Source organism: Enhydra lutris, unplaced genomic scaffold (genome assembly GCF_002288905.1).
Source record: "Enhydra lutris kenyoni isolate GAN:26980312 unplaced genomic scaffold, ASM228890v2 scaffoldscaffold22, whole genome shotgun sequence".
Lineage (NCBI taxonomy): Eukaryota > Metazoa > Chordata > Mammalia > Carnivora > Mustelidae > Enhydra > Enhydra lutris.
The window spans coordinates 6,934,962-6,961,840 of NW_019154106.1; the positions used below are offsets into that span (position 1 = coordinate 6,934,962).

General features: G+C 53.1%; 2 protein-coding genes across 3 annotated transcripts; both read right to left on the reverse strand.

Moving 5' to 3' along the window:
• Positions 1-2,371: 2,371 nt before the first annotated feature.
• Positions 2,372-3,796, reverse strand: LOC111149400 (tigger transposable element derived 3). Its single transcript, XM_022506425.1, has one exon. It carries the CDS (start codon positions 3,794-3,796, stop codon positions 2,372-2,374), a length of 1,425 nt encoding a protein of 474 aa, XP_022362133.1.
• Positions 3,797-7,634: 3,838 nt separating this feature from the next.
• Positions 7,635-21,538, reverse strand: LOC111149666 (double PHD fingers 2). Of its 2 annotated transcripts, XM_022506873.1 has the most exons (12): positions 21,427-21,538; positions 16,861-17,021; positions 16,325-16,432; positions 15,834-15,997; positions 14,551-14,643; positions 14,086-14,164; positions 13,532-13,573; positions 12,340-12,477; positions 12,087-12,215; positions 11,883-11,995; positions 10,977-11,058; positions 7,635-8,959 (listed from the first exon to the last, which is right to left on the reverse strand). In XM_022506873.1, the coding sequence occupies exons 1-12, from the start codon at positions 21,456-21,458 to the stop codon at positions 8,883-8,885; spliced, it is 1,218 nt and encodes a 405-aa protein (XP_022362581.1). In that variant the 5' UTR covers positions 21,459-21,538; the 3' UTR covers positions 7,635-8,882. The 2 variants fall into 2 exon arrangements, with proteins under 2 accessions (XP_022362581.1, XP_022362582.1); XM_022506874.1 differs by lacking the exon at positions 13,532-13,573.
• Positions 21,539-26,879: the final 5,341 nt, after the last annotated feature.

Consider the following 26,879-nt stretch of genomic DNA (forward strand, 5'->3'; position numbering starts at 1 on the left):
CAACTCAGCCCAAAGGCCTTCTCCCTAACTCCCCTCTCCCAGCCCCTCTCGACAACATCATTATTTTATTCTCATCTTGGCACGGATTTCCCTCTAAAATGACCACGTTTATTGGTTTGCTCGTCTCTTCTTTATCTCCCTCTGCCAGAAAGTAAGGGCTTGGAGAGGAGGGATCCTTTCTGTCTTATTCTCTCTGAGCTGGAGGGTCCTGGAACAGCGCCTGACCCACCAGCAAAGAAGTCAGTAAATACTGTTTGAATGAGCCAAGAAAGTCGCTTGCAGGGGCGCCTGGGTGGCTCAGTGGGTTAAGCCGCTGCCTTCGGCTCAGGTCATGATCCCAGGTCCTGGGTTCAAGCCCCACATCGGGCTTTCTGCTCAGCAGGGAGCCTGCTTCCTCCTCTCTCTCTGCCTGCCTCTCTGCCTACTTGTGATTTCTCTCTGTCAAATAAATAAATAAAATCTTAAAAAAAAAAAAAAAAGAAAAAAGAAAGTCGCTTGCAAACAAGCCAAGAATGTTACAGGACAGCAGCGCATGAAAGGAAATGGTTCCTTGTGGCTTTAAAAGAAAAGCTCTGGGAGGAAGGCAGAAATATGGCCGTCAGGCTGAGCTGCTCTAACCTGAATACAGCACCCAGGACAGAGGGCTGGTGTGTCCCCTCCTTGTTACTTTGATCAGGTCTTTAGAGGTCGTATAATTCTGGTTTTAATGTTTAAGGAGATAGGTCAGAACTGGGATGATTTCAGAAAAGGGACAATGGAAGATAGGTAGGAAAACTGGAATCTGTGAGGAAAGCCTACAGGATTTGGGGCTTGGAAGACCAGCAGGCAGGCTCAGCATGGTTTAAAAGTGAGCTGTCCCGGCCGCCTGGGTGGCTCAGTTGGTTAAGTGTCTGACTCTTGATTTGGTCTCAGGTCATGATCCCAGGGTGGCTGCGTAAGGGTCCACACTCAACACAGAGTCTGCTTAAGACTCTTCCTCTCCCTCTGCCCCTCCCCCTGCTTGCGTGGCTGTCGTGGGCACTGAGTCCTGGACCGCAGTGGCCCTAAACCCAAAAGCTACCCCGCACTGACTTGTGATGGCCTACTGCCTTTTAGGCCACAAGGAGATTTTGGCCAGAGCTGGACTCCTCAGCAGCCCGGGTCTGTGCCCATGGCCCATGGCCTTTCCAGGTAAATCCATCCTCTTCAAGTCCTACTTCCTGATCTGGCTCAGGCTGCCCATCTCCCACCTAGACCACTGGGACTCTGTCTGCCAGTGGCTCTCACATCTTTGACCCACTCTCCATATCTCAGTTATTCTAGAACCCCCACGAATGACCTGTCCCCATCCCGACTGAGAAACTTTGGGGTGCCCCCTCACCAGGTCTGGTGAGCTAAACAGCCCTCCTGCTCCCCAGGCCTCCCCATGTGCTCTGGAGGGGCCTCCTGCCTCCGCCCACCACACTGTGCTCCTTCCCTCCCAGTCGGCCTCCGCGCCCGCCACCCCTTGTGTTGGACTGGCCTTACGGGCCAAGCTGCAGCTCAGAGGGCACAACCCCTCCAGGAGTCTCCCCGGGCTCTGCAGGGCCACAGGACGGTGCACGTGCCTGGGTGACAGCCTTTAATCAGGATGCACCTCTGCTGTCACAAGGTCCTGCTCAGCGGGGACACCATTTATGCAGCCTCACCACGCAGGCTTGCTGGAGAGATGCTGTGAAATGGACGGTTGAACACGTGACTCTTCCCAGTTCTGGCTCCTTCTGGTTTCCCTAGACTGTCCCCAGCCTGACCCCTCCTTCCTAACACCACCTGCCAGCCTCGATCTGAGAGCAGAGTCCGAAAGCTGCAGAACTCGGGATCTATCAGCGGGTGAGGATTCCCCATTCCCTGGGAGCCCTTCCTGCTGGACTGCTGGAAGAGAGGGCGTCCCGCTGGTCACCTGCCGGCACAGCCCAGACAGCTGAGGTGCGGCAAGCCTCAGTAGCCAATTGAAAGAATCTTAGTCGATTCTCCCAGGAAATGAACACCCTGACCTCTTTTCTGATTACAAATTTTATTTCCAGAAGCAGAACTGTTTCAAACACAGAGTTCAAGGGATTGGCCTGTTTGTAATGCCCCAATTCCATCTTCCCGAGGCCCAGCCTCCCTAGAGGTTTGGAAACTAGGCGCTAGCTTCACCCCGCTGTGCGCCCCATCTTTCAACCCCTCTTCTCAAGGCTTGGACAACTTTCTCTCAGAGCTTAGACTGGGTCTCCCAGCGTGTCTCCCTTGCACACCTTTCACAAGAGCTCCATTTCCACGGGAAAGAGACCAGCCTCCCGTCTGCCTTCTAGAGAGGGCGTTTCCATGGGAAACAGGAGAGGAGAGGCTCCAGTGAGCCACGAGGGGCCCTTCACAGGCAGCAGAGCCGCTCTACCTCCTCCTCGCAGGCGTAGAATTTTTCAAAGAGCGCAGGGGAGGGGCTGTTGCACTCCAGCCACCTCCGGAGTGTGCCCAGAGCCCGGAGGGCGTCAGCTTTGGTGGGCAGGGGCTGGAAGCCGTCCTCCCCAACTCCCTCCTCGGCCTCGGCACCTGACTCCTCTTTGCACACTCCAGACGAGGGCTCCTCGCCTTCCAGGTCCACAAAGCGGGCAAACTCCTGGAGGCTCATCCCGCTGGGGACCAGAGGCAGCTCGGAGGCTTCGCTGGGGGCCGGGGGCAGCTGGCAGGGAGCCAGCCCTTCCTGGATGAAGCCGCTGACGATGAGCTGCGGGGGCACCTTGGCCCAGGCCGCCGCTGCCAGGTGCAGCGCATCCAGCACCGTGAGGCCTGCCCCGGCCTCTGCCAGCGAGACACCGGCCCTCCTGCTCTGCACGGCGGCCAGCTTGCCCAGCAGCCGGTGCCGGTAATGTGTCTTGAAGGCCCGGACCACGGAGCTGGGCAGGGCCGGCGTGCTGGGGGCGGCCGTGGTGGCGGCCAGGGGCAGGAGCCTCACGTGGCGGAGTCCGGGCAGGCTGGCCAGCTCCTCCAGCACCCGGGCCGCCAGCAGCAGGGTGACCTGTCGCCCCTGCCGGCCCATGTCCCTGTCGAACTGGGCCAGCCACTCGGACCAGGGGATGCCCAGGTCAGGGTGGTAGGAGGCAGGCAGGGCCTCGCTGCTGACTCCGAAGAAGCACCTGGGCGAGGCCTGGAGTCCACTGACCAGCAGCCGCCGCTTCTCCGTGCCCCTGCTGTTGGCGCACAGCAGCACCCGCACGCGCTCACAGGGCCCCCGGCTGCCGGGCACGGCCCGGTACAGCAGAGGCACTTCGGCACAGCCGAAAACGTCCTCTGGGGAGAAGTCTTTAAGGGAAAGAGGAGGCTGGGCCCCGGACGTGGGGTCTGGGGGAGGGGGCTCTGGGGGGAAGGAGGGCGCAAGTACGTGGCGGCCCCCAAAGCCTACGTTGTTCCGGCGCTTCCAGCGGACCAGCCAGCCGATGCTGGGCACAAAATCCTGGCCCATGATGTCAGCCAGTTCCTTGGCTTTGTGGAGCAGCATGGGCCCCGTGACGTCCCAGGCCTTGGCCCGGGCGATGTGGTACCAGCAGAGCAGAGCCTCGTCGATCCCGCTGTACTTGGACTCCCGCTTGCGCTTGCGCTCCCGGTTGGCCGTGCCGCTGCACCAGTCGGCCAGCAGCTTCTCCTTGTTCTTGCAGATGCGTGAGATCTGGGGCTGGGAGACCTGGAAGCGCCGGGCCACCTCTGACTGGGACATCTTGGACTCATCCAGGAGTTCCAGCACCTGGATCTTCTCGGCCAGGGACAGGGCGTGAAGCTTCTTCTTGCTGCTCAGCTCCATGGCTTCTCCGCGGCCCCTGTGGGGGCAAGAAACAGTGAGTGGGGTCCGGAGGGCCGAGGCCAGGAGGACAGGAAAGGAGCACAGGGAGGCAGAGAGAATATACGAGGACAGGGAAAGAGGCTGCTGTGTGGCAGAGACTAGGGAAGACTGGGCCAGCTGGGAGAGCGTGAGAGGGTGCACTGGGCAGGTGTTCAGGGGGCTGGGCGGGGCGGAAGGGAATGGTGAGGCTGAGGGAGCAGTGAGCTGGGCACAGACCCAGAGGAATGCCAGAGCAGAGCTGGGGAGGGGGTTGGCTTACTGGTCAGAGGGAGAAGGGGTCTGGCCTGGGGTTGAGGGGAGAAGGATGAATAAAGCCAAAGGGACAGCTGCAGAGACAACAAAGGAGTGTGGATAGGGGAGGACAGGGGGCCAGGGCTGAGTGGGGCAGGTGTAGGGGATAATCAGGGACGGGGCTGGGTAGTCCCTGGGAGGGGGAGAGGGATGATGGCCTGGGCTGGATTTAAATGAAGATGCTGGGGGCGGGGTGGCGAGTGGATGAGCAGAGTTGAGGTGACAAGTGTACAGACCACAAAGAGCGACAGTTGGGGCAGGAGGAGCGAGGCTAATTTGGTGCTGGGTCCAGAGGAGGTAAGACTGGGCGGGGGTCCGGCCTGGAGAGCGAAGGGAGTGGGAGCACGGGGACGAGATGGCAGGTGCACAGGCGACAAACAGCAAGAGGGGTGAGGAGGCCGCGGGCAGCGAGAGGGATGGGGTGTCCCCAGAGGGGAGGGAGGTGGCCTGGGAGAGGTACTAGGAGCGCGGGCACGAGCGCTTGGGACCAAGGCAGGCCCGGAGCCGGGCTCCGCCACCTGGCCGGCCTCTCCCCACCTCGACGCGGGGTCCGTCGGCGGGGAGTACCCAGGCGCCCGCCCGCCCTCCCAGCCGCCCGGCCTCCCGCTCCGCACCCACCTCAGGCGCTCGTCCCGCGGCTCCCGCCCCTGCCCCGGCTCCGCTCAGCGCCCCTGTCCCGGCGGCGACGGGAGAGCAGGGGAGGGACGGGCGCCACGACCCGGAGGGCCGAGTGGGCCGACGGGCTGCGCAGGTGGCGGGCGGCGGGCAGCGGGCGCGCGCTCAGGAAGGCCCCGTGCGCGCCGCCCGCGCCGGGCTCTCTCCCGGCTGGGAAGACCGGGGTGCAGCCGCTCGGCTCCCACCCGCCGCAGCCCCGCCCATGCCCCATCAGATTGGCCCTCAATGACGTCCCGTCCCGCCCCCAGCTAAGTCTCATTGGGCGTCGCGGAAGAGGCGGGGCCCTCTTGGGGGCGGGGCTTCCAGCGCGAGCGGCAGTGAGGCGGAGCCAAGAGCCCGCGGGAGTCCCGGAGGCATAGCCAGCCGCTGGGGCCTGAGGAGCCTCGGGGCAGCGCGGGGGCCGGCGAGCAGATCTGGCGTCTCAAGGCCTTCTTGCCGCAGCTTTCTCATCTACCAAACAGGGCTAATACCGGTCACGGACTGGTTGTGTGAAAAATGGATGAAAGCTTCAAGCCACACAAAAGCTGTTACCATGGACAGCGCTGGCTCAGGTTGATCGGTCCATCTGGGGATATAACTTGCTTTGCGCCAGTTTGTTGTTTTGTTTGTTTGTTTGAATTTTATTTATTCATTTGACAGACAGAGATCACAAGTAGGCAGAGAGGCAGGCAGAGAGGAAGGGAAGCAGGCTCTCTGCTGAGCAGAGAGCCCCACGCGGGGCTCGATCCGAGAACCCTGAGATCATGACCTGAGCCAAAGGCAGAGGCTTTAACCCACTGAGCCACCCAGGCGCCCCTGTTTTGGTTTTAAAAGTAGGCTCCATGCCCAACGTGGGCTCCCACTCACAACCTCGAGATCAAGAGTTGCATGCTCTAATGACTGAGCCCACCAGGTGCCCCATGGCCAGTTCTGATTTAGGGCAAATAAGGATTAATTTTTATTAGTTTTGATAGTGGTTGGCAAGATTCAAGTTTCTTTTTTTTTAAGAGTGCAGAGCCGACTCCAGGGTCTGCGTAGGGCTGGATCTCACTACCCTGAGATTGTGAGGGTCATCGCCGAAATTAAGAGTCCAACGCTTAACCGATTGAGCCACTCAGGCGCCGAAGATTCAAGATTTTAAACTTAAGGTCTAATACCAGTCCTTTTCTTAGTAATCTTCAGTCCTGCCTGTTCTTAGCAACTGAAGGTACGACCCGTGGTCGCGTGTTCCCATCCTCAACTTCAGCCTGCTTTCCCTCCCCCACTCCCAGCTCTGATGGGAAGCCCGGCCACGGATGAGTCCCCGTCTCTCTGCCTCACAGGCAAACCCCCCCCAACCCAATCTATGCCTGATCCTTTCTCCATCCTTCTATGTCCCATGCCAAACCCCACCTTCTGCAAACCTTTTCCAAATATCTTCTCTTAGGCTGCTACAGCTTTTATCCCCCCCCATTTCTTTTCCTTCTGTTTCTTTTCTAACTCCTACTCAGCCACCAAGGATCATTGCTTTACTCCCTCTGCTTCTGTCCTATTTCCGTGTAAAAGCCTGAGGACAGGGGATGTGCTCTATTACTAACACAATTCCCGGCTCAGAGCACCCAGCTTACTTACTGAACGCAATGGCCTAGGCCACTGGCTTTCCAGTGGGTCAGTGGTTTTCAGTGTGTGTGCTGCCGAAGTGAGCACGGTCAGTGGTTTTCAGACTGTTTCAAAAAGCCCTAAGGATACCTCAGGGGGTTCATAACTGATCGATGGAAATCTTAAAAAGTTTAAGAGCTACAAAACACTTTCAAGTGAGATACAGAAGATTATGGAAGCCGTCAACAACAACAAAATGTTGGCTACAAGGAAAGGCATCATTTTTCATGCACATAAACATTCCCCAAGGAAGGTGGCCGTGCGGGCAGAGTTCACGCTCATGGCGGGTAAAGGAAGGAATGCCAGGCATGCGTAGTCGAGGTGCCTCTATGCTTGTGAACAAAGCTTGCACATGTCCCACTATGATGTTCTTTTCTTCTGTCATTCTTTTGTATTTATGATTCAGCTTCTGAACCCACTTTAAGTATCTAAAATCCCAAGATTAACCTTTAGAAGACTGTCACCACTTGCATATACAAGTCTAGCAGAATTACCTTCAAACAAACCAAAGCATAGACCCAGGATGCTAACGTTGATTTTAACCCAAGTTTTGTATTAATCAAAACAACCTCTCTGTCTTGTCTAGCAATGAATCGTTAGAACATGAACTTACATGAAGAAATTAGAACTAACAGGGGCACCTGTGTGGCTCAGTCTCTTGAGCCTCAGACGCTTGATTTTGGCTCAGGTCATGATCTCAGGGTCATAGATCAAGCCGTGTTGGGCTCTGTGCTGGGTACAGAGTCTGTCTGAGATTCTCTCCCCTTCCCTATCCTCCAACCCCCACTCATGCTCTCTCAACAGATAAAATCTTAAAAACAGGGGCACCTGGGTAGCTCAGTGGGTTGGGCCTCTGCCTTCGGCTCAGGTCACGATCTCAGGGTCCTGGGATCAAGCCCCGAGTCGGGCTCTCTGCTCCGCGGGAAGCCTGCTTCCCCCTCTCTCTCTGCCTGCCTCTCTGCCTACTTGTGATCTCTGTCAAATAAATAAGTAAAATCTTAAAAAAAAAAAATCTTAAAAACAGGAAAAGATATCAGAACAAAGTACTCAATTTTATATCTGCTTTACATACTGGGCTTTAGCAAAATTTTAATTTGGGATTAAAAGCTGTTATTTCAAAACACTTCTAAACCACTGACCTGCGGAAGAGAAGTTTTAGGCTGAAATGACTTTCTCAACCAGGAAAGGGAGTCGAGATAAACCATCCAGCAGGGAGTTCTGTGTAAAAACGTTTATTTGTACTAATGTTTAGAATACAGGAACTAAAGAAAGAAAGACACCTCAACTCCAAAGGGACAGTGAATTAGGGCCTGCCCACAGCTAAGGGGAAGGCCACTCCAGGGGGTTCTGGCACGGACTATCTCCCTCCACTACTTCATGTCAGTGTCACCAGGCAAAAAACTGAGGAATCAGGATGTGAAGACCTTACCAGCTGCTAGCGAGTGTGCAAGGGAAGAGAGGGATGTCTATGTGGCTTTCCTGTGACCCAGGGGCCAGGACACAGAGAGCAGGAGGCAGAGGATCCCAATTCAGTCAAGGGCAGGAGCTGGATGTCCAGGTCCAGGAAGAACAAAAAGGGGATTCTGGAGGTAGGCTTTTTTCATCGAGTTAAAAAACAGGCACATTATCCAACGTCTCCCTGTGGCCCCCAAGCTGCTGGCCTGGCCCCCTGATTCTTCCCCTCTCCCCACAAAACCAAAGGGAATAGGAGGGGAGGCAGAAGACAGGAAATTCCAAGGGCGGGGAATGCTTCGGTCATTGAGACCACCTGTGAGCGAGCCAGGTGCGCACAAGGAAGAATCAGGTGAAGCTGCGACTCCCCCTGGGGTGGGGTGGGGTGGGTCAGGGCAGAGCAGGGAGAGTGACCAAGAGCATCCTGGCTTGGGCGAAGGATCCTGGGTAGCAGGAAGAGAGAGAGCTGCAGAGAGCCGCTCTGGGGGAAGGAGGGAGCGAAGCTAAGCAGCACCAAGGGCCTGGAAAGCTCCTTGCAAGCGCCTCCTCGGCTTGCTCTGTCGCTCACTCCCAGCTGCTCCTGGCAGAGGCCCTGGTCTGGCTCGCCTCCAGGGGAAGGGAAAACCCTGGGGACCAGAGTGGAGGCAGAGCTGAGAGAAAAGTGAGCTGCTCTCCTACTCGTACTCAGAGGACACGGTTTGAACCCTGTGATCGCCAGGGCTGGGGCCCAAGGCAGGCAGAGTGAAAGCACTTCACGGAGAGCAGTGAGAAGCTGGGCCGCAGGTATGCCCTGGGGCAGTGTGCTGCTCCGTTCTCCCTGAGGGCCTAGGGCCAGAGGCGGTCAGAGCTGCCGCCTGAGCTTGCTGCTGCCAAAGGCAGATTGGCACGACCACCCGAGGTTCTCTGGACTTGTGAAAGAGGAGGAGGGGAAAGGTGGGTATGAAAAACAAGAGAGGAAGAGAGAAACAGCCCTAGATGTACGGCGGGGGGAAGGGGAGCGGGGCGGGGCACATCAAGAGGAGTTCTGGTTCTGGTAGATGGAAGCTTTCTCCTTCAACAGGTCCAGACACAAATGGCAGCTCCAACTTCCTGCAGAGAAGCAGAAAGGGGTCAGGATGGGTCCCATATTGCCCTAAGGTGCTGTCCTGCCACTCCCCACACCTCACTTCCAGGAGCAGGACCAGCTACAGAAGGCCGGGAGATGTTCTGCGGTAGCAAAGTTCCATGGTTATCCTGAGCTAAAAGAAACCTCCCGGGCTTCAAATATCAGGAAAAATAATTCCCAGCGGTGATGAAAGAAATAATCACGTGGAGGACTATTCCCAAATACAGACTCCTAGGCCCTCCTGGCCCTCTTAAATCCGAAATCTCTAGGAGCACGTGGGCAGACTACATTTTTAAAGCATCCAGCTTTACACTTGTGATTGGAGAAGAACCAGACTTTGTTCTCAGGGCCCCAAAGGTCAGGATGAAGATCATAATAGTGGTTCTAGAGAAACAGTTTTGACTCCACATAAGACAGCTTTCTGGGAAAACCATGGAAAGATGAGATGGGCTCACCACCAGGTGTTTAAGAGGCCGAGGAGCAGTGACAGGAAAAGGGGGTAACTGTGATGTTACGATCTATCTCTTAGAATAGATGGGGGAAAACGTCCCTTGCCAGAAAAGTAAGTGTTTCAAATTTTGCTTATTAGTATTTACTATGGTTGTGTTCTTCTGTGTGTGTCTGTGTGTTCTTCTTTGTGTTTTTTTAGCAACAAAATTAGTCCTTAATGCCTCAAAATTAGTGTCAATGTTTATCTGTGGATGTGGATGTGTATGGGGGAAAGAATCCACACCTTTTATAAGCTCTGCAGAGACATGGGGCGCTCCGAACCTAAGAAGGGCCTTTCTAACCCAAAGGTCAATAGCGCGGGGGCTGGACGGCTTCTCTGTAAACAGCCAACCAGAATGGTAAATAGTTTAGGCTTTGCGAGCCACATATAGTCTTGGTCCCATGTTCTTTTTTTAAATCACCTTTAAAAATGTGAAAACCGTTCTTAGCTTAGAAGCTATACACATGCGGGCTGCGGCTGGGCCTGGCTGCCGATGAGCTGCAGCTTGCGGACCCCATGACCTAAGAGCCTAGCCCCCCTTGCGGCTTCTAGAGAATTCTCCCTCGGCTCCCGGCAGCTCCTCACTACCTCAGCCTCTGACAGTACTCCAGTACGAAGGCCCCTCTACAGCTCATGTGGAATTCTGCCTGTAAACTGGTATTTCACGGTTAAAAAAAATAAAAGATGGAACACGCTACTTCTCCCCTAAGTGGATTTAGAAGCTGCGCATGACAGACGACAACAGCGGTGTGCTCCCCTGCAGCTGCCAAAGGACTTGCAGACTTTGTTCGTGTCCCCTTCCCTAGGGGGGTGACAGCAGTGTGACCTACATTACAGGTTAGCCTAACCACAGTGAGGCGCTTTCTCCTGTCTGTGTTGCTGGCCCACAGTCTTTGTGCACAATAAAAGCCACTGGGCATGCGCAGCCTCCTGAGTAAGCTCCCGGATTTCTGTGAAGGAGGGGTTTAGGCACAGAGATCTGGCAGGAGGGGGACCTGCAGAGAGACAGCCGCTTTCTGGTGCCACCACCGGTTTGGCTGAAAAGCTTGTGCAAACTCGGGAGCATTATTAAGCAAACTGCGGGAGGGATGGATAGACGGACCCATTCAGGCTCCAGGTTCAATACCATTCCAGGCTGGGCAAGGGAAGAGGGAGGAAACGCACACTCAAACCTATCACATGCGAAGAGCTGATACCAAAGCCTCGCATCAGACAAACCACGAACTGAGCTCCCTGGACTGCCTGGAGGAAAGCAAAAGCACTCCTTCCGGTGACTCCGCTCAGCCCCAGATCTCTCTTTGGTTGCTGATTTTCTGCATTTCTAAATGTACCTGGTGATAATGTGCGAACGTTAAACCCTCAAAGCGGAAATGCTAGGAAAGCATTCTAAGTGAAGGCCAAGTGTCTACTCCCTATCTGGAAGAACACACAGGAGAACTCACTTATTGTACAATTATTTTCCGGGTCACTAATAAAATACTTGTTCCGCATGAGAGGTCAGGACAACCTACCTTCAGGAGGCTCAGACATAGACGGGGTGAGACAGTACATATGGTAGCCGCGGTCACAGTCGTCGCAGAAGAGTAGCTGGTCCTAGAGGAGGCAGGATGGAGGGGGAAGGGGCAGGTGAGTGGCCAGCGGGGGCGGACAGGGACGGGAGCTTCTGCAGACACTGCTGCTTCTTCCTAGGACGGCGGGGCAGCTGGCGGGGAAGAGCAGACTCGCAGAATTTCTGGAGAGGAAATTCTCCACCCAGACTGAGTGAGTCACTGTCATACCGCCTGAACCCTACCAGCTTCCGAACTCAGCCCACGGCCTCCACTCTTGTCCCCTACGTGCTAGTCTTCACAGAGGAAACTTCTCTTTTAAAAATGTTAAGACAGAGCACATCACTCCCAATTAAATCCTCAGACCCGACGCCTGCCCTCTGATCCCTTCTCCGACTGCGCTCCTGCTCCAGGGAGGCCCCCACCAGCCCAACTGCCTCGGTCCACTGGGCCCGTCTGCCCAAATGCCCCTGGCCTCGTTGCTCCTGTCCTGGGCACGTTGTGCCTGCAAACCTTCCCGGACTGACCCCTCTGAATTAACCGAATCTCTACCCCAGCACTGCCTCCTTGGAGAAGGCAGCTCTGACCACCAACGCCGGGTACCCAAGCGGCCTGGACCACCACAGCTGCCGCTCTCTTCCCGGCATGCCGGAAAACCGCGGCGCCTTTCCTCGCTCACTGCCTGTTCCCCACAAGGAGGGCAAGTCCACGGTGGGGGGTCGGGGGGGAACCCTGCCGTCTTGTTTAGCGCCAAGTGCCCGCAACGGTGTCTGACACCAGGCTAGTGCCCCAGGGAAGGTCTGCTGCTCCCCGGGAGGCAGCTGTGGGCTGGGGGAGTGGGGGGCCGCGGGGTGGCGCGGGGACACGCACGTCATTCTCGGAGGTGCCGCAGATGTTGCAGCACTTGCACTCGATGCACTGCCAGCGGTAGGTCTTCACGGCCGCCATCATCACGGGGGTGAACTGCAGGCAAGACGGGTGCCCTGCGGGTGGGAGGAGGGGTGTGTCACACAGGCGGTGGCGGCGGAGGGCGGGGGTTGGGGGGGACCCTTGGCCCCGGGCGGGGGGGGGTACCTGAGCGACCGCAGTCCGAGCAGGACACCAGCTCCTCAGGCTGCCCCGTCTTCTTGTTGATCTTGGAGTCCCCGAGGCAGAAGTCGCAGTAGTTGTTGGGCAGGGCCAGGCCGTCAGGACCCTTCTTGGCTACAGAGAGGGAAAGTGCTCCGAGTGGGCTCCCGGGGGCCTTGAGGCACCCAGCAGCCCTGCAGGGAGGCCTTCCCGGGGGCAGGCTGACTCCCCCTGCCCCACCTCCGGCGCGCCAGCTTACACTTCTGCTCCTCCGACCTCTGGGAAACCGGGGTGGGGGGCTGCGAGTCTTCCTTGTCCTCGCCCTCCTCCTCCGCCAGGTGGGAGTGGGCGTAGTGGTAACTGAGGCCTGGTCGGTTCTTGTAACGTTTTCCACAAACTGGGTGGGGACAAGACGACAGAGGAAGGTGTTGGGATCCGAGAGAGCCACATCCCCGCCCCCTCGCCCCCCTCTCCCCGCCAGCTGCGGGGCTCCAGCTGAGGCAGAGGCAACCACCCCTGCCCCCGTCGGCTCTGTCTGCGACAGGCCTTCAGTGACGGCCACCTGCCTCCGGCGAGGAGCATCAGGCCCTGGGGTTCTCTAGTTTCCATGGCTCTGGCCTCTGTTACACCCCAGCCCACGGCCACCTCTGCTCTTCCACACTGGCTGTCTGGGAGGCTGAACCCTGGCCCCGTTACCACTTGCCCTGGGACTAGTCTGGGGGAGGGAGCTCCAGGTCAGGAAGGGAAGGGAATCTCTAAAATTTTGTAATCTGGCAGGAAGGAAAAAAGGTAAGGAAGAGACTCCAGACTTTTTTACCTCTCAATAACCATGGGAAGCTCAAGCTCTCCACGTATACCACAGAGCTCACCCCTGCCCAATGAGGATATAGGAGTAGGGAGTGGATCCCTTGGGAAATCACCTATCAATAAGTCTGTTGGGGTATCTGGCCCCCAAGGCAGCTGGAAGACGCTCCCAGGTCAGTGCCCTGCCCACCCCCCACCGATCAGCAAGGAAAGCAGGTCCCCACGAGGCATCTTGTACTCTTAAGCAGTGATACCAAAAAGAGCAAGGGCACTGGCAGGAGGGAACGGGGAAAGGATGGGAGGAGGCGGCAGGATGGTGAAAAACATTAGCTGACCACCAAGTGTCTGTCCCGGGGAAGGGGAAGCAGAGGGATCTGTCTGGAGTGGGTTCCCGAGAACCCTTCTGAAGCCACCCCATGCAGCGGGGCCGAGCAGCCCTAGGAGCAAGTCTGTGGGAGACAAGCGGTGGTAAAGGCAGCTTCCAGGACCGTGAGGAGTGGAGTACAACCGAAAGCCCACTGCTCCTATCCCCATGCCATTCCAGAGACGTTTACACTAGCATCGCAGGAGATGAGAAAGGTGGGAGAAACAAGGGAGGAGGGAAGAGGGATAGGAAAACCAAAAGTCTGAAAAGTTGAGAGAGCTACCTCTCTGGGGCGCTTTCGAGGTATGCTTTTGTTTGAAACTATCTGAAAGACAGAAAGAAAAGTCATGAGAAGAAGGCCTTGATACACTTGAGACAGGAGCGGCAGCAGCAGGAAAGCGGAGCAAACGAGAGAGAAACCAGCGGCGATGGTGCTCCCAGGACGGAGGGACAGAAGTGGGGCGAGTCAGAGAAAAGGGGGAGAGCAGACATTGAAAAATTCGGTGCTGGACTCTGGGGGGCCCTGGCTTGACTGGGGCCAGCAGACCTGGATGTGGTCGACAGAGGGGCCAATTCTGCCTGCTGTGTGCGCCCCCGGCCCCAGCACCCCACCCCAGGGACAGTAGAAACCTCTCCCAGAGCATGCAGGTCCCACCCATTGGGTAGCAGAGGCTGGGACCTCCCAAGGGTCTCAGAGGGAACCAGTCAGCAGGCAGGAGAAAGCATTCAGGCCTTTTGTTACCACTCTGAGCAAGAACACAACCCTCCCTCCTCTCAGATCCTAAGCAGGGGCTGGGTCCAAGGCAGGGACCACCCACCCACTCGTGAGGCACTCACTGTCACAGGCATAGGGCTTGTCCCGATCCTCCAAGATGGAAGCGTCCAGCTTCTTACGAGCACTGCCCACACCTTTACCCTGCCAGAAACGAAACGAAACAAAACGAAACAAAACCAACAGAAAGATCCCCTTATTAAGATGCCTAGGCCTAGCGTGCCTGGGTGGTCTGCCTTCGGCTCAGGTCGTGATCCCGGGTTCTGGGACGGAGCCCCGCATGGGGCTCCCTGCTCTGTGGGAAGCCAGTTTCTCCCTCTCTTGCTCCCCCTGCTTGTGTTCCCTCTCCGTGTCAAATAAATTAACAAAATCTTTAAAAAAACAAAACAAAACGAAAAAAAGATGTCTAGGCCTGAGGAGTAAACTCCCCGGGGAAGTGACTGCTAATTTCACTCAAGAGAAAACATGGCACAAGCAACAGCACAGGGGGCGCTGCAGGCGCCCCCACAGGCAGGGCTCTGCCTCCTCACCTTGGACTTCCCCTTGCCCCGACGCTTGGGAGTGTCTTCTTCATAGTCCTCGTCATCCAGGTCATCTAGGAAGTCCTCTGGTTCTAGGATCCGCTAAGTGGACAGAAGGATTACGATGGGCAGATACAATGTACCTCCAGAAGGTCCCCCACAATGGGCCCAGCCAGGCCACCCAGAACCTCCTCCGTGGGCGGAGGCCCTCTGCTGGCCCCTCCAGTCTGGCCTCATTCCTCACGGCTGCCCTGTAACACCCTAGAATCCCATTCCTTTTCCTTTCCATGCTTTGGTCTTTCCTTCCTTTTCGATTCTTTTCCTGTTGCTCCCCTAGAGTGCCTTCCCCACCCTCTCCAAGGGGCCGACTCAAATGCCATGTTTTCATGAAGTCTTCCCTGCTACCCCAAGTAGCCATGCTCTCTCCTGCCTCTGATCTGCTGCCCTAGGAACATACTATCAGTGGTTCCCTTCTGACAGCTCACTTCTTAGATTAATTTTTTTAAGTCTATTTTATTTTTTTAGTAATCTCCACACCCAGGCTGGGACTTGAACTCATGACCTTGAAGTCAAGAGTAGCATGTTCTACAGACTGAGCCACTTCTTAGATTTCAATCAAGAGCTCTGGGGGTGCCAGGGAGGCTCAGTCGGTTAAATGTCTGCCTTCCGCTCAGGTCATGATCCCAGAGTGCCGGAATCGAGTCCTGAGGTGGGCTCAGGACTTCTCCATCTTCTGCTCCCCCTAGTTGTGGGCGCTCTGTCAAATAAATAAAATCTTAAAAAAAAAAAAGACCTTTGCTGCTTACTTGTGTGGGCTTATAGGAAGTTTTTTTTCCCTAACCGCTCTGCTTCAGCTTCCCTGTATGTGAAACTGGGGCCATGGTACCTACTTCCTACTGCTGTAGAGACTAGAGAAAATGATGGACAAGAACTAAGCACAGTGCCTGCCATAGTTTTAACTCTTTTTATTTATGGGCATAGTTTTATCTTCTTCGCTGGTATGGACCAGGCCTGCTTCACCCATGTAACCTCAGGCACCAGAAAACATCTGTGACAAAAGACGATGAATGAGGGAGAGTCTGTACTTAGAAGAAAAGGAACAGGAGAAACTGGATACTAATAGCAAAGCCAGTCAGTACCCAATGCTAATTAGGGAATGAGCAGGACTAGAACCCCAGGGGCCTGCCTCCTGGCCCAAAGCTTCTGCTTCCATTCTGAATACGGGGTGGCCTCCGATAAAGAGGAGGCTGGTTTCCAACAGAGCTCCCTTAGCCACGGGGTTCATCTTATACCTTCCGTGCTCGACTGTTGGTCACAGGAAACTCGCCCAGGCTGTCATCATCCACTCGGGGGTCGGGGGCACCTCGCTTCTCCAGGGGGTCTGTGCGCAACAGAGCCTCCAAACTACTGCCATCTTGAGAGATCAGCCCCTCTTTCTTCAGGGTCTGGTCTGTGTCTGCAGGCAAGGTCAGGATGAGGCGAGGCTCAGAAGGGCTGAAAGCAGACCGCTCTGGGTCTACACAGTGCTAGGCCAGCGATGGGCCAGTCACTGTCTTTTGGTCTCTGGCTACCCAGGAACCAAGACACCCCAGTTTACTTGGTACCGTAACTTATCCATTTCCTTGTCTCCTCTATCAGACTGAGGTCTGTAAAGGAGGGAATGGCATCTCACTCACTCTAGCATCTTCAGGATCTAGCACTGGGCCTGGTATGTAACAGGTGATTGATTACCAGCCTTACAAGCAGCAGGCCACACCCCAGCTCAAGAAGGGGTGTGCTTTACCTGGTTTAATAGATGGGAAAGAAAGTCTTGGGTCCTCAGGAGGGTGGGCTCGCCGCTTTTTCCGCCAGCGCCGGGCAGGGTAGGAGTATAGCTGCCCAGAGGCCAATCCTGTGGGAAAGAAGAAAGAGAGAAAAGTCAAGGCCTAACGCAGTCCTGGGCAATAACATCAAACACCTTCTAGAGGAGTAGCACCCCTGCCCACCAAGTTCTACAGTGAGGGAGCAATATGGCCAGTGAGGGCCTGGGGGAAGGAGAAGTGACAGTTTATGGAAAAGAAAAACAGACGGAAGCTCGGGGGCCTTGGCTAACACAGAGCTCCCCAGAAGCCCAATGCCAGCGTCAGTAGGGCAGCCCTGCAGAAAACAAAGATGCTGGTACGAACCCGCCTGCTTCATCTTCCCTGGGCCTCTAACCCAGGCAAGACCGTATTCACGCACGTGTGGAAGCAGTGAGGAAAACCCTCTCAGCTGGCTCATCACGTAAGATGAAGAAGCTTCTGCCTTCCCTGTGCTCCCAAGTCTGAACCCTCACCTCACCTGGACCCCGGTGTCGTTTCTCCATCCAGATGTAACAGTTGCTCTGGGCCACTCCAGTCTGTGAGTCCAAGAAAGGCAGGCGCACGCTGCGCTCAGCGCAGAGGCGGGCATTGTAGTTGTGGCACTGCTCCATGGCGTCTTTGTAGTACTGCTCCCCAAGGCTGCAGCGGACACACAGATCAGGTGCGCATGTGCTGGGGCAGGGCAGAGCACAGGGTGCCGAGCGGCCCCGTTCCCCTGCCATCTGCTTATTTAGAAGGCTCAAAGGACCGGGAGACTGCAGCTCTGGTCCTATTTGCCTCCGTTTCCACCTCATGGGACACCACACCCCTTCACTAAGCCACTATGAGGAAAGGCACTTCATAAATTACCATCAGGAACACATGATCTCTCATGTGTCTACTCAGGCCTAAGCTTCGCCCACAAAGATGGGGAGAAACTAACGTTCATTCTGTGCCTCTCTATGTTCTAATATAATGTTCTAGCCCTGTGCTAGTCCAGACACCGCTTCTCTTAACCCTCCAGACTCTGAGAAGCACAGGTTAGCTTCTTTTCACAATCGAGGAAGAGTTCAACAAGGTCTAGAGCCCTTACTAAAATATAGTTAACGAACTACAGCACGTCTACACAACGAATTTTTATTAAGCCGTAAAAAAGAAGGAAACTCTTCATGTGCTGGTATCAAACCATCTCCAAGATGACTAGAAAAAAAGCGAGGTACAGTGCTGAGAAGTGTTCCAGGATGCTACCATTTATGTAACAAGAAGTAGAGAAGAAACTGTAGGCCTCCAGAGAGAAAAACTGGGTGACTTGCTGGGGTTCTCCTATATGCCATTTTAGATCTTTTGAATTTGTACTAGGTGCGAGTTTCCCCCACTATCTGATGGTGTACTTTCTGCCACTTCACTTTTATAAAAGACCTACAACAGTACCTGTTTTCACTAACTGGAAGAGATCTAGAGAGGATTTTCATTTTTAAGAAGTGGCAATTGCTTTTTTGCTTTATGCCATGTCGGCTTATGTACAGTTTCTTAAGAACACTCTACTTTGAATAGTGGGGTGGGGGGAACCTGTACTGAGTGAACTAATTAATTCCATGTGCTAATTTTATTTTATTTAAAGATTTTACTTATTTATTTGACAGAGTGAGAGAGATCACAAGTAGGCAGAGAGACAGGCAGAGAGAGAGAGAGAGGAGGAAGCAGGCTTCCTGCTGAGCAGAGAGCCCGATGCGGGGCTCGATCCCAGGACCCTGGGATCATGACCCGAGCCGAAGGCAGAGGCTTTAACCCACTGAGCCACCCAGGCGCCCCGCATGTGCTAATTTTAAAGTCACTGGAAAACATGTGAAAAACACCTGAACTTCTTCGAATCCTACTTTTTTCCTGAGTGCCATTAGAGTGATATAAAACCTGTTTGCTCACACAGGCCCATCTGAGGCTCTTTTCCATTCTCAAACCATCAAATTATACAGGAAAGAACCTTCTTTCACTCAGAAGACTCAGTTTGAAATCTAAATAAGGGTAAAACTTTAAGTGCTTTAAAAAGCTGGACAACCACACAGTGCCAGGAGTTACCTGGTTCTAAGAAGCATGTATACAGAACCAACCTTGTTCTCATCCTCAGGGCGTAACAAACGCGTTAGTACTGGAACGACAGTGACCCGTCTTTACATATTCGATCCACTGTAAATAAACTGAGGGCAGAGGTGGTTTCTTTCCCACAGTATCCCTAGTATCCACGAAGGTGTCTGGGACATCTTGACCTGGGAGTAAAAAGACCTTGCACGGCTGCAAGTCACCACACGAATGTGGACATTCAGTCAGCCCGTGTGGAGCTCAGCTTCCTCTGCTGGCCTTGGGAAGCCAGACTACATAAGCTCTAACATATTCTACTCGAGGGAGACCCCTCGCATGCGAAGCTGGACAGAGTGCGTCTCTGTTGTTTATGTCCACAACTCAAGCTCCACCGACAAACCAGGCTCTGGAATCTGAGGGGCTTTCACAGAGCCGTCACAATAGGCCACGCAGGCTCAGCTTAGTATGTTCCCAAGGAACTGAAGACACACCACACACGAGGCGACAGCAACACAAGATTGCCTGACTTGATTCAATGAGTGGTAATAACTGTAATTTGAGGTAGTAAGCACGAATCTTGTGTTGGGGAGTGAAAGAAAAAGGGAACAGGCTCACATTAGCCGGCCTTTAGGAGGCAGCCATGTCCTCACCACACAGAGGAAAATTGGATAAACAAGGCCGAGCGCAGCAGCTCCTTTGTTTCTGCTGATGGCAATGGATACTGACGCTGGAAGTCAAATGGAAGGAAGGGTGAGATGTGCTGAAGGCTGCAGAGTCAGAACACCGAAGCTACAACTGGTTTTGGGGGGATAATAAGAGAGTCTATCACAGCACTTGGGAGTTAAGTGGGATTTCAGAAGGTGGTGCAAACTGCCTTGTGAGAGAACTGGGAATGAAACACCTAAGTCAGGGGGAGAGGGGATCTGATGAAGAGAGACTAAGAGAGAACGAGAGGGAATTTATAAATGGGAAAATTCTTCTCCCAGAACCAGATGCAAGTCAGAAAATAAGAGCTAGTAGTCCTGACCTCCATGTATAACCTCAGCTGTTCAAAAAGCAGGCATACCATGATCAAGAGAAGTTCCAGAAAAGTATCTCCTGGGTGAGGACGGTACTGGAAGAAAGGAAGCCCCTTCTTCCAGGGCAAGGTCTGTAGGGAAATGTATTAATTGCAGTGAACAGCCATCTGCAGCTAGACCTAAGAAAGTTGGTTTCTCATTACTAGCACTCAGGAACCAGGGGCTGGTAACCCTCACAATCTCTGTAGCAACTTTAAGAGAAATGAGTCGTGCTCTGTTGAAATGGGCAACTCCTCCCTTCTAGGACTACATGAAAGGGTTGGCAGCTCTATTTCCCTGAAGAAAGTCTTCCAACATAAAATCTCATTACCTATTAACTCTTAAAATCTAGGGAAGTCTGACAATCCCCCAGTACAGTAAGATTTCCAAGGCAGGAGCTCTGATTTCTTTCCAGGAAGCGTGAAACCTGTGTAAAACCTCCCTTTACAGTGGGCTTGGGGTGTGTGTGTGTGGGGGGGGTTAGTCAACAAAGAGAAAGGCAGGGAAACAAAGAAAGAACATCTGAGTCAGGAAGAATAACTATATAAATGGTAGATCAAGAGCGACATTTCTAAATTGAGGGAAATGTCAGCCTGAAGAAAGAGCTGGGGGAAACTGGAGTGGGCAGATCAGAGAGAAAGATAATAGTGTTGGGAGGAGGGGCAGCTGAACGAGGAGGCAGGATGGAGCTGAAAGCAAGTTAAAAAAAAAAAAACACACACAAAAAAAACCACAGGAGGAGAAGAAGGCACTTAGCTTAATGGAAGTGGGAAGGCATTCTCAAAGAAAAGGCTCCAGGCCGGGAGGAGGGGAGGTAGGCAAAGCAATGTACTCTTTAAAAAGGCTCTTGGGAAGAGTGGGGGCTCAGCCACCACAAAGGCAGATGAGAAGCCGTGAGTCCCTCAGAACAGTTCTCAAACCTTTACCCTGTCATCCAGTCCAAATCCAAAAGCCCTGCCTGGATAACGAGTCGCCTCTCAGTTTTCCTACCTCTGCATCAAGCCCAATTTACCCACTGAAAAGAGCTTGCTCTATTGGCCCACTGGGCACGAACCCATCTCTTCAGGGAGGAGGCTAGGTTCAATCAAGTCCCAAAGAATCTTTAACTCACAGCCAACAGACCCCGCTCCATTTTCGCCAACAACCATTAACTTTAACTTTGCTCGAAACCTGACCAGCACAAGGCGATTGCACAGCGCGCAGCCTGCCGACCTAGATGCCCCTCCAGGCTGCAGAGGCGTCCTGGACCGCTTCCGTCCAGTTCCCGTGTTTTTTTTTTGGTGCCTGGACTGGCTGGTGCAAAGGCCCTCTCCCCTGAAGTTCCTTCCCTTCTGCACCGCCTTGCTCCTCAACACATTCTTCCCGATGATGCTTCTGGTCTTGGCAATCAGATCCTCAGACCCCCCCCCCCCACCCCGATCGTCAAGGGGCTGTTAAAACAAAACAGCCCCGCGGTGCTTAACCGCACAAGGGCTGCTGAGCCTGTTGCTCCAGGACCGGCCGCGGGCAGCGGATCCGGAGGGGTCGGCGCCCGGCTTCGTGGGGACACGGGTCGGTCCCGGGCCCGCCCTCGGCCCGGCCCCTCCGGACCGAGGCGTCTGGTCTCGGAAGCGCACCCGGACTGTGTCTCTCCTACGCAACGACGGCGCCATACTCGGGCCACCGTGAGCCCGAAGGAGCGCTCAGATCGCACGGCGCCGCAGGGAGGCTGCCCGTAAGGGGCTCCCGTGTGCCCCCCTCAGGGCCTCCACAAGTTTCCAAAGAAGCGCAACGTCTTCTTGGGAGTCTCCTGTTGCCCTCCCTACTAGGAGTCGCAACCAGGCCTTCTCGGGCACGTCCTTCCCTCCGCCTCGTCCCCTCCCGCACCGCCGCCTACTCCCAGGCCCCTTACAAGATCTCCCGGCCTAGGAGAGAAAGAAACGACTACTCACAGCTTCACTACATTTTCTACCACAGCCGCCATCTTCCCTGCTCCTCTCCCTCAGGCCGGGAGGCCCGGAGCCCTCAGCGCGCAGGCGCCGGGACCGCACCGGGGAACCGGTTTCCTCGTTCCTCTGCGCAGGCGCCGCTTGAAGGCGCGCGCCCGAGAACGAGGCCGGGAGAACGGGCTTCCTGACCGTCCACCCGGGTCGGGGAGTAGAGTCGAGGGAACCCAATGCGCAGGCGCGACGGAAACGGGCGCGCGCCCCGAGGTTCTTGGGGGAGCCTCGGGTCTTCCGTGTGGAGGGCGGGACGGGAGAGGGAGGGTCTGGCGTGGTGCAGAAACGAGAGGGTTGATGACGTGAAGATGGTGGAAACTTGAGACCCAGATTTGGGCTAGATGGAGCATTATGCGTTCTGCTGCCTCACCGACATTTATCCTTGTGGTTAACCCCTTGCCTTCACTAATGGGCGCGGGGAGGGAGTTGGTGGGTCGCAGAAAACAAGAGTAATGCACAATCCACTTGGGTCCCCAATCGTGTGCCTATTCAAGGAGGGGAAAATTGACGCCCGACTTTGGCCTGAACATTGGAGTCTTGGCAAAAGTTACCTCCCCTTTCTGCCACCAAACCCAGCCACCAACGTCAGTGATACCCTCCTCCCTTGCTTCCTACTTCTGTCCCTCCACTTAGGCTCTGAAGAATTTCCCTCCTGCAACTATGCGTGAATCTATTGTACCACTCATTATTCCTTCACTGTTGAATCGTGCAAATTCATATACAAACATGGCTTAATATTCTTTTAAAAATTCAGAGCCCTTCCTTCAGCCCGTGGTCGCCTTGGCTTATCACCCCATTTCTTCCTACCCTTTCACAGCGAGGTTTCTGTTTATACTCCCTATCTCTGTTGACTTATTTCCAAGTCCCTTTCGCCCAGTTTAATGACAATTTTGTTCCCATTGGTTCATTGAAACAGGTCCTAACAAAGACACCATGACATTCTGACCAGTTCCTCCTTTTTCTTTTTTCAAGATTTAATTAATTTTTTTTATTTGAGAGAGAGGGAGCACGTGCAGGGGTGGGGAGGAGAAGCAGAGGGAGAGGGATAAGCTGACTGTGGAGCCTGATGGGGGGCTGGGGGGGTCCACCCCACCGCCTTGAGATCATGATGTGAGTCAAAATTAAGAATCCACCGTTCAACCCACCCAACCACCCAGGCGCCCCGCATTCCCTCCTTTTTCAAGCCCTTTTCAGGGTCTCTGAGATGAACATTCTCCTGGCTGGCCTCTGAACACATTGACAGCAGTTCCTTCAGCCTCTTTTGCTGATTCTGTCCTTTGTCCCACTTTCAAATGTCACAGTCCTCGGGGTGTGGCCTTTGGTGTTTGCCATATACCTTCTGCCATCAACTCCAAGATGCACATATTCCCCGTGCCCCTCCCCTACTTTAATATTTCAGAATTGGGTGACATCTTACCATCACCGTGCCTTAAAATCACTTTTGGTAGATGGGGGTTGTGTGATATTGGACAGTGCCTACCCTGCGCTCAACTTGCATAGCAGGTGGCGGCCACTGGGAAGAAAAAACTCAGAAACAATACTGGTGCAGTCTTTTACCTCTAGGAACCGAACAACTGTGGGGACAAAGAGTATCAGAAGTGACTCCAAAGCAGGAGTCAAAAGTACATTGTGTGTTGTGGCCTGAATGTTTGTGATCCCCCCTCCCCCCATCCTCTGTTGAAGCATTAACCCCCAATATGATGGCATTTGGAGGTGAAGTCTTTGGGAAGTGATTAGGTTCAGATGAGGTCATGAGGGTGGGGCCCTCATGATGGCATTAGTGCCCTCCTAAGAAGAAGAAGACAGCTATCTCTTTCCCTGAGGAAAGGCCCTGTGATGTCACAGCAAGAAGGTCGCTGTCTGGAGCTAAAAACTCTGGAGAGTAGTTCTCTTCGGAGGAGAGTGACAAGAGGGGCCATAAGGTGGCTACTGAGGTGCTAGGTATGTTCTTTTTCCTTCTTCTGGGTAGTGGGTACATAGGTTGGTTCACTTTATAAAAATTTATTGAACTACCCAAAACTGGGGCACTTTGCTGCATGTATATGTCAATAAGAAAATTTAAAAATATTAGAAATAATATAGAGGGGTGCCTGGGTGGCTCAGTGGGTTAAAGCCTCTGCCTTCGGCTCAGGTCATGATCCCAGAGTCCTGGGATCGAACCCCACATCGGGCTCTCTGCTCCACGGGAAGCCTGCTTCCTCCTCTCTTTCTGCCTCTCTGCCTACTACTTGTGATCTCTGTCTGTCAAATAAATAAATAAAATATTAGGAAAAAAAAGAAATAATATACAGGCTAGTTCTGTGTAGATGGAAAGGTAGTTTGTGGGCCCAGAATCAATGCCTTTCACTTATTTTAGGATTCTTTCAAGAAATGCTACATCAGGGGCACCTGGGTGGCTCAGTGGGTTAAGCCTCTGCCTTTGGCTCAGGTCATGATCCCAGGGTCCTGGGATTGAGCCCCGCATCGGGCTTTCTGCTCGGCAGGGAGCCTGCTTCTCCCTCTCGCTCTGCCTGCCTCTCTGCCTACTTGTGATCTCTGTCTGTCAAATAAATAAATAAAATCTTAAAAAAAAAAAAAGAAAGAAATGCTACATCACTGAGCAACAGATGCTCTGACCCAGTAACCAGTATATACAGTGTTTCTCTTACAGGAAGGAGCCAAGGAGTGGAAGTGGGGTGCGGCCTTTTGCAATCTCAATGAAGGCCTCTTTTGCAAAGTGTTTCCTATTTCTGGGCCTCTGGGTTCCGCCTGACCTAAGGGAGGAATGCTTCCACGAGGGGGCACAATAATGATTTCCCTAAATTAGGAGCTCAGACTGCCAATGGGTTATTTTTTGTTCTGCTTCCCACTGGGCAAGAAAGGAAAAAGAGGTTATGCTTTTGGCTTGTGTGATTGATTCTTTTTTATTTTTTCTTTCTTAAGATTGAATTTATTTATTTGGGAGAGAGAGAGGATAACTGGACTGATATTTAGGAAGCTAAAACCCAAAGATATAAGCCCAGAATTTGAAGCAATTTTTGCCTTGGGGACATTTACTGATCTGGGAGATATAACTGTGAAACTGAGCTGTTGTTTGGTGGTTTTGGTGGGGAGGGTTAAAAATCAAAACCCAAAGCCAGCCCAAGGTAGGAGAATAGATACCCCACCATGGACACATACACACTTTAAGATGGGATCCTAACTTGTGTGAACTTGTAGCCCAGAATCATATCTGGGTGGTTCAGGGAAGCTTAAGCCTTGAGTTTGGAATAAAGTAGACCCATCTTTATACAGCCCCTGGTCACCTGGCAGAAGCAAGCATATCTGGTATTGAGTAATAGGTTTTATGAACGAATGTACTGTCATCCTAGTTCCCAAATTATTTCTACAAACATGTTTTTCAGATATGACATCCAACCCATCGTCAAAGACAATCAGGCACACAGAATAAAACGAAACCTTGTAGGACGCCTGGGTGGCTCAGTGGATTAAGCCTCTGCCTTCAGCTCAGGTCATGATCTCAGGGTCCTGGGATCGAGTCCCGCATCAGGCTCTCTGCTTGGCAGGGAGCCTGCTTCCTCCTCTCTGTCTCTCTGCCTGCCTCTCTTCCTGCTTGTGATCTCTGTCTGTCAAATAAATAAATAAAATAAAATCTTAAAAAAAAAAAAGAGCCTTGTACAAGAACCTATACAAAAACTATAAAACATAAATTGACCCACACAAAGATTTAACGCCCGGAATTTCTGATACTGACCATAAAATAACACTGCTTATTGTGTTTTAAGGAGTAAAAAAACAGTATAAAAACATCTGTGGGGGGATCACCTGGGTGGCTCAGTGTTAAGCTTCTGCCTTTGGCTCAGGTCATGAACCCAGGGTCCTGAGATCGAGCCCCACAACCAGCTCCCTGCTCGGTGGGGAGCCTACTTCCCCCTCTCCCTCTGCTTATCACTCCCCCTGCTTGTTCTCTCTCTCTCTCTGTAGAATAAATAAAATCTTACACACACACACAGACACACACACACACACCCCTGCAGTGGGCAAGTGGGATTAAGAAGTGCCACAACAGAATTTTAAAACAACAATATAGAACTTCTCCAACTGAACAGTAAGATAACCAAAATTAAGAACACAATGAATCCAGATTACTCATAACTGAAGAGAGAACATAGAAAACTAGAAGCTAGGTAGGCAGAACTTGTCCTTAATACTGCATAAAAGACAAAAGAACAGAAAATACAGAAGTAGAGCAGAAACATTGATATATAGAGAGATCTATATATACATATAGATCCATATATATACATATAGATCTATATGTATATATACATATAGATCTCACATACATTTAAAACATATGTTTTTATGAAGTTGGCTCCATGCCCAGTGTGCTGCCCAACGCAGGCCTTGAACTAGTGACCCTTGAGATCAAGACCCTGAGCTGAGACCAAAAGTCAGATGCTTAAACTGAATGAGCCACCCAGGTTCCCCCTCATATATATTTAATTGGAGTGTCAGAGGGTAAGGAGAGAGAAAGGAGCATAGGCAATGTTTAAAGAGAAAAATGATAATGCTGAAAGAGGTGTTTGTTTGTTTTAAGATTTTATTTGGGGCGCCTGGGTGGCTCAGCGGGTTAAGACTCTGCCTTCGGCTCAGGCATGATCTCAGGGTCCTGGGATTGAGCCCCGCATCGGGCTCTCTGCTCAGCAGGGAACCTGCTTCCCCCTCTCTCTCTGCCTGCTGCTCTGCCTACTTGTGATCTATTTCTCTGTCAAATAAATAAATTTTTTAAATTTTTTATTAAAGATTTTATTTATTTATTTGACAGACAGAGATCACAAGTAGGCAGAGAGGCAGGCAGAGAGGGCGGGGAGGCAGGTTCCCTGCTGAGCAGAGAGCCTGATGCGGGGCTCCATCCCAGCACCCTGGGATCATGACCTGAGCCGAAGGCAGAGGCTTTAACCCACTGAACCACCCAGGTGCCCCTAAATAAAATCTTTTAAAAAAAGGTTTTATTTATATGAGCAAGAGAGATTGAGAGAGCATGAGCAGGGGCGAGGAGCAGAGAGAGGGCGGAGCAGACTCCCCGATGAGCAGGGAGCACAGGAAGGGCTTGGTCCCAGGTCCCAGGGACCAAAGCCAGAGCTGAAGGCAGACTGGTAACCAACTGAGCCAGCCAGACACCCCTGAAAGATGTGAATCCATAGATTAAAGAAGCCAAATAAGACTAAAGTGAGCTAAATAAAGACGTCACGGGGATAAATGCTAGGGTATTTAGGATGAAGTGTTATAATGTCCACATCTTATTTTCAAAAGGTCAGGATGATAGTTTTTATAGGCAAAGAGATAAAGCAAATGAAGCAAAATGGTAAAAATGGGCAAATCTAGGTGAAGGTACATGGATGCACGTTGTACTCATCTTTCAG

Excerpts from the sequence above, each read along its gene's own strand:
- LOC111149400 (XM_022506425.1), bottom strand. The coding sequence starts at position 3,796 with ATGGAGCTGAGCAGCAAGAAGAAGCTTCACGCCCTGTCCCTGGCCGAG.
- LOC111149666 (XM_022506873.1), bottom strand. The coding sequence starts at position 21,458 with ATGGCGGCTGTGGTAGAAAATGTAGTGAAGCT. Across the intron at positions 14,644-15,833 it reads CCAACAGTCGAGCACGGAAG|CGGATCCTAGAACCAGAGGA; the intron begins GTATAAGATGAA and ends CTGTCCACTTAG. Across the intron at positions 11,996-12,086 it reads CTCGGACTGCGGTCGCTCAG|GGCACCCGTCTTGCCTGCAG; the intron begins GTACCCCCCCCC and ends TCCCACCCGCAG.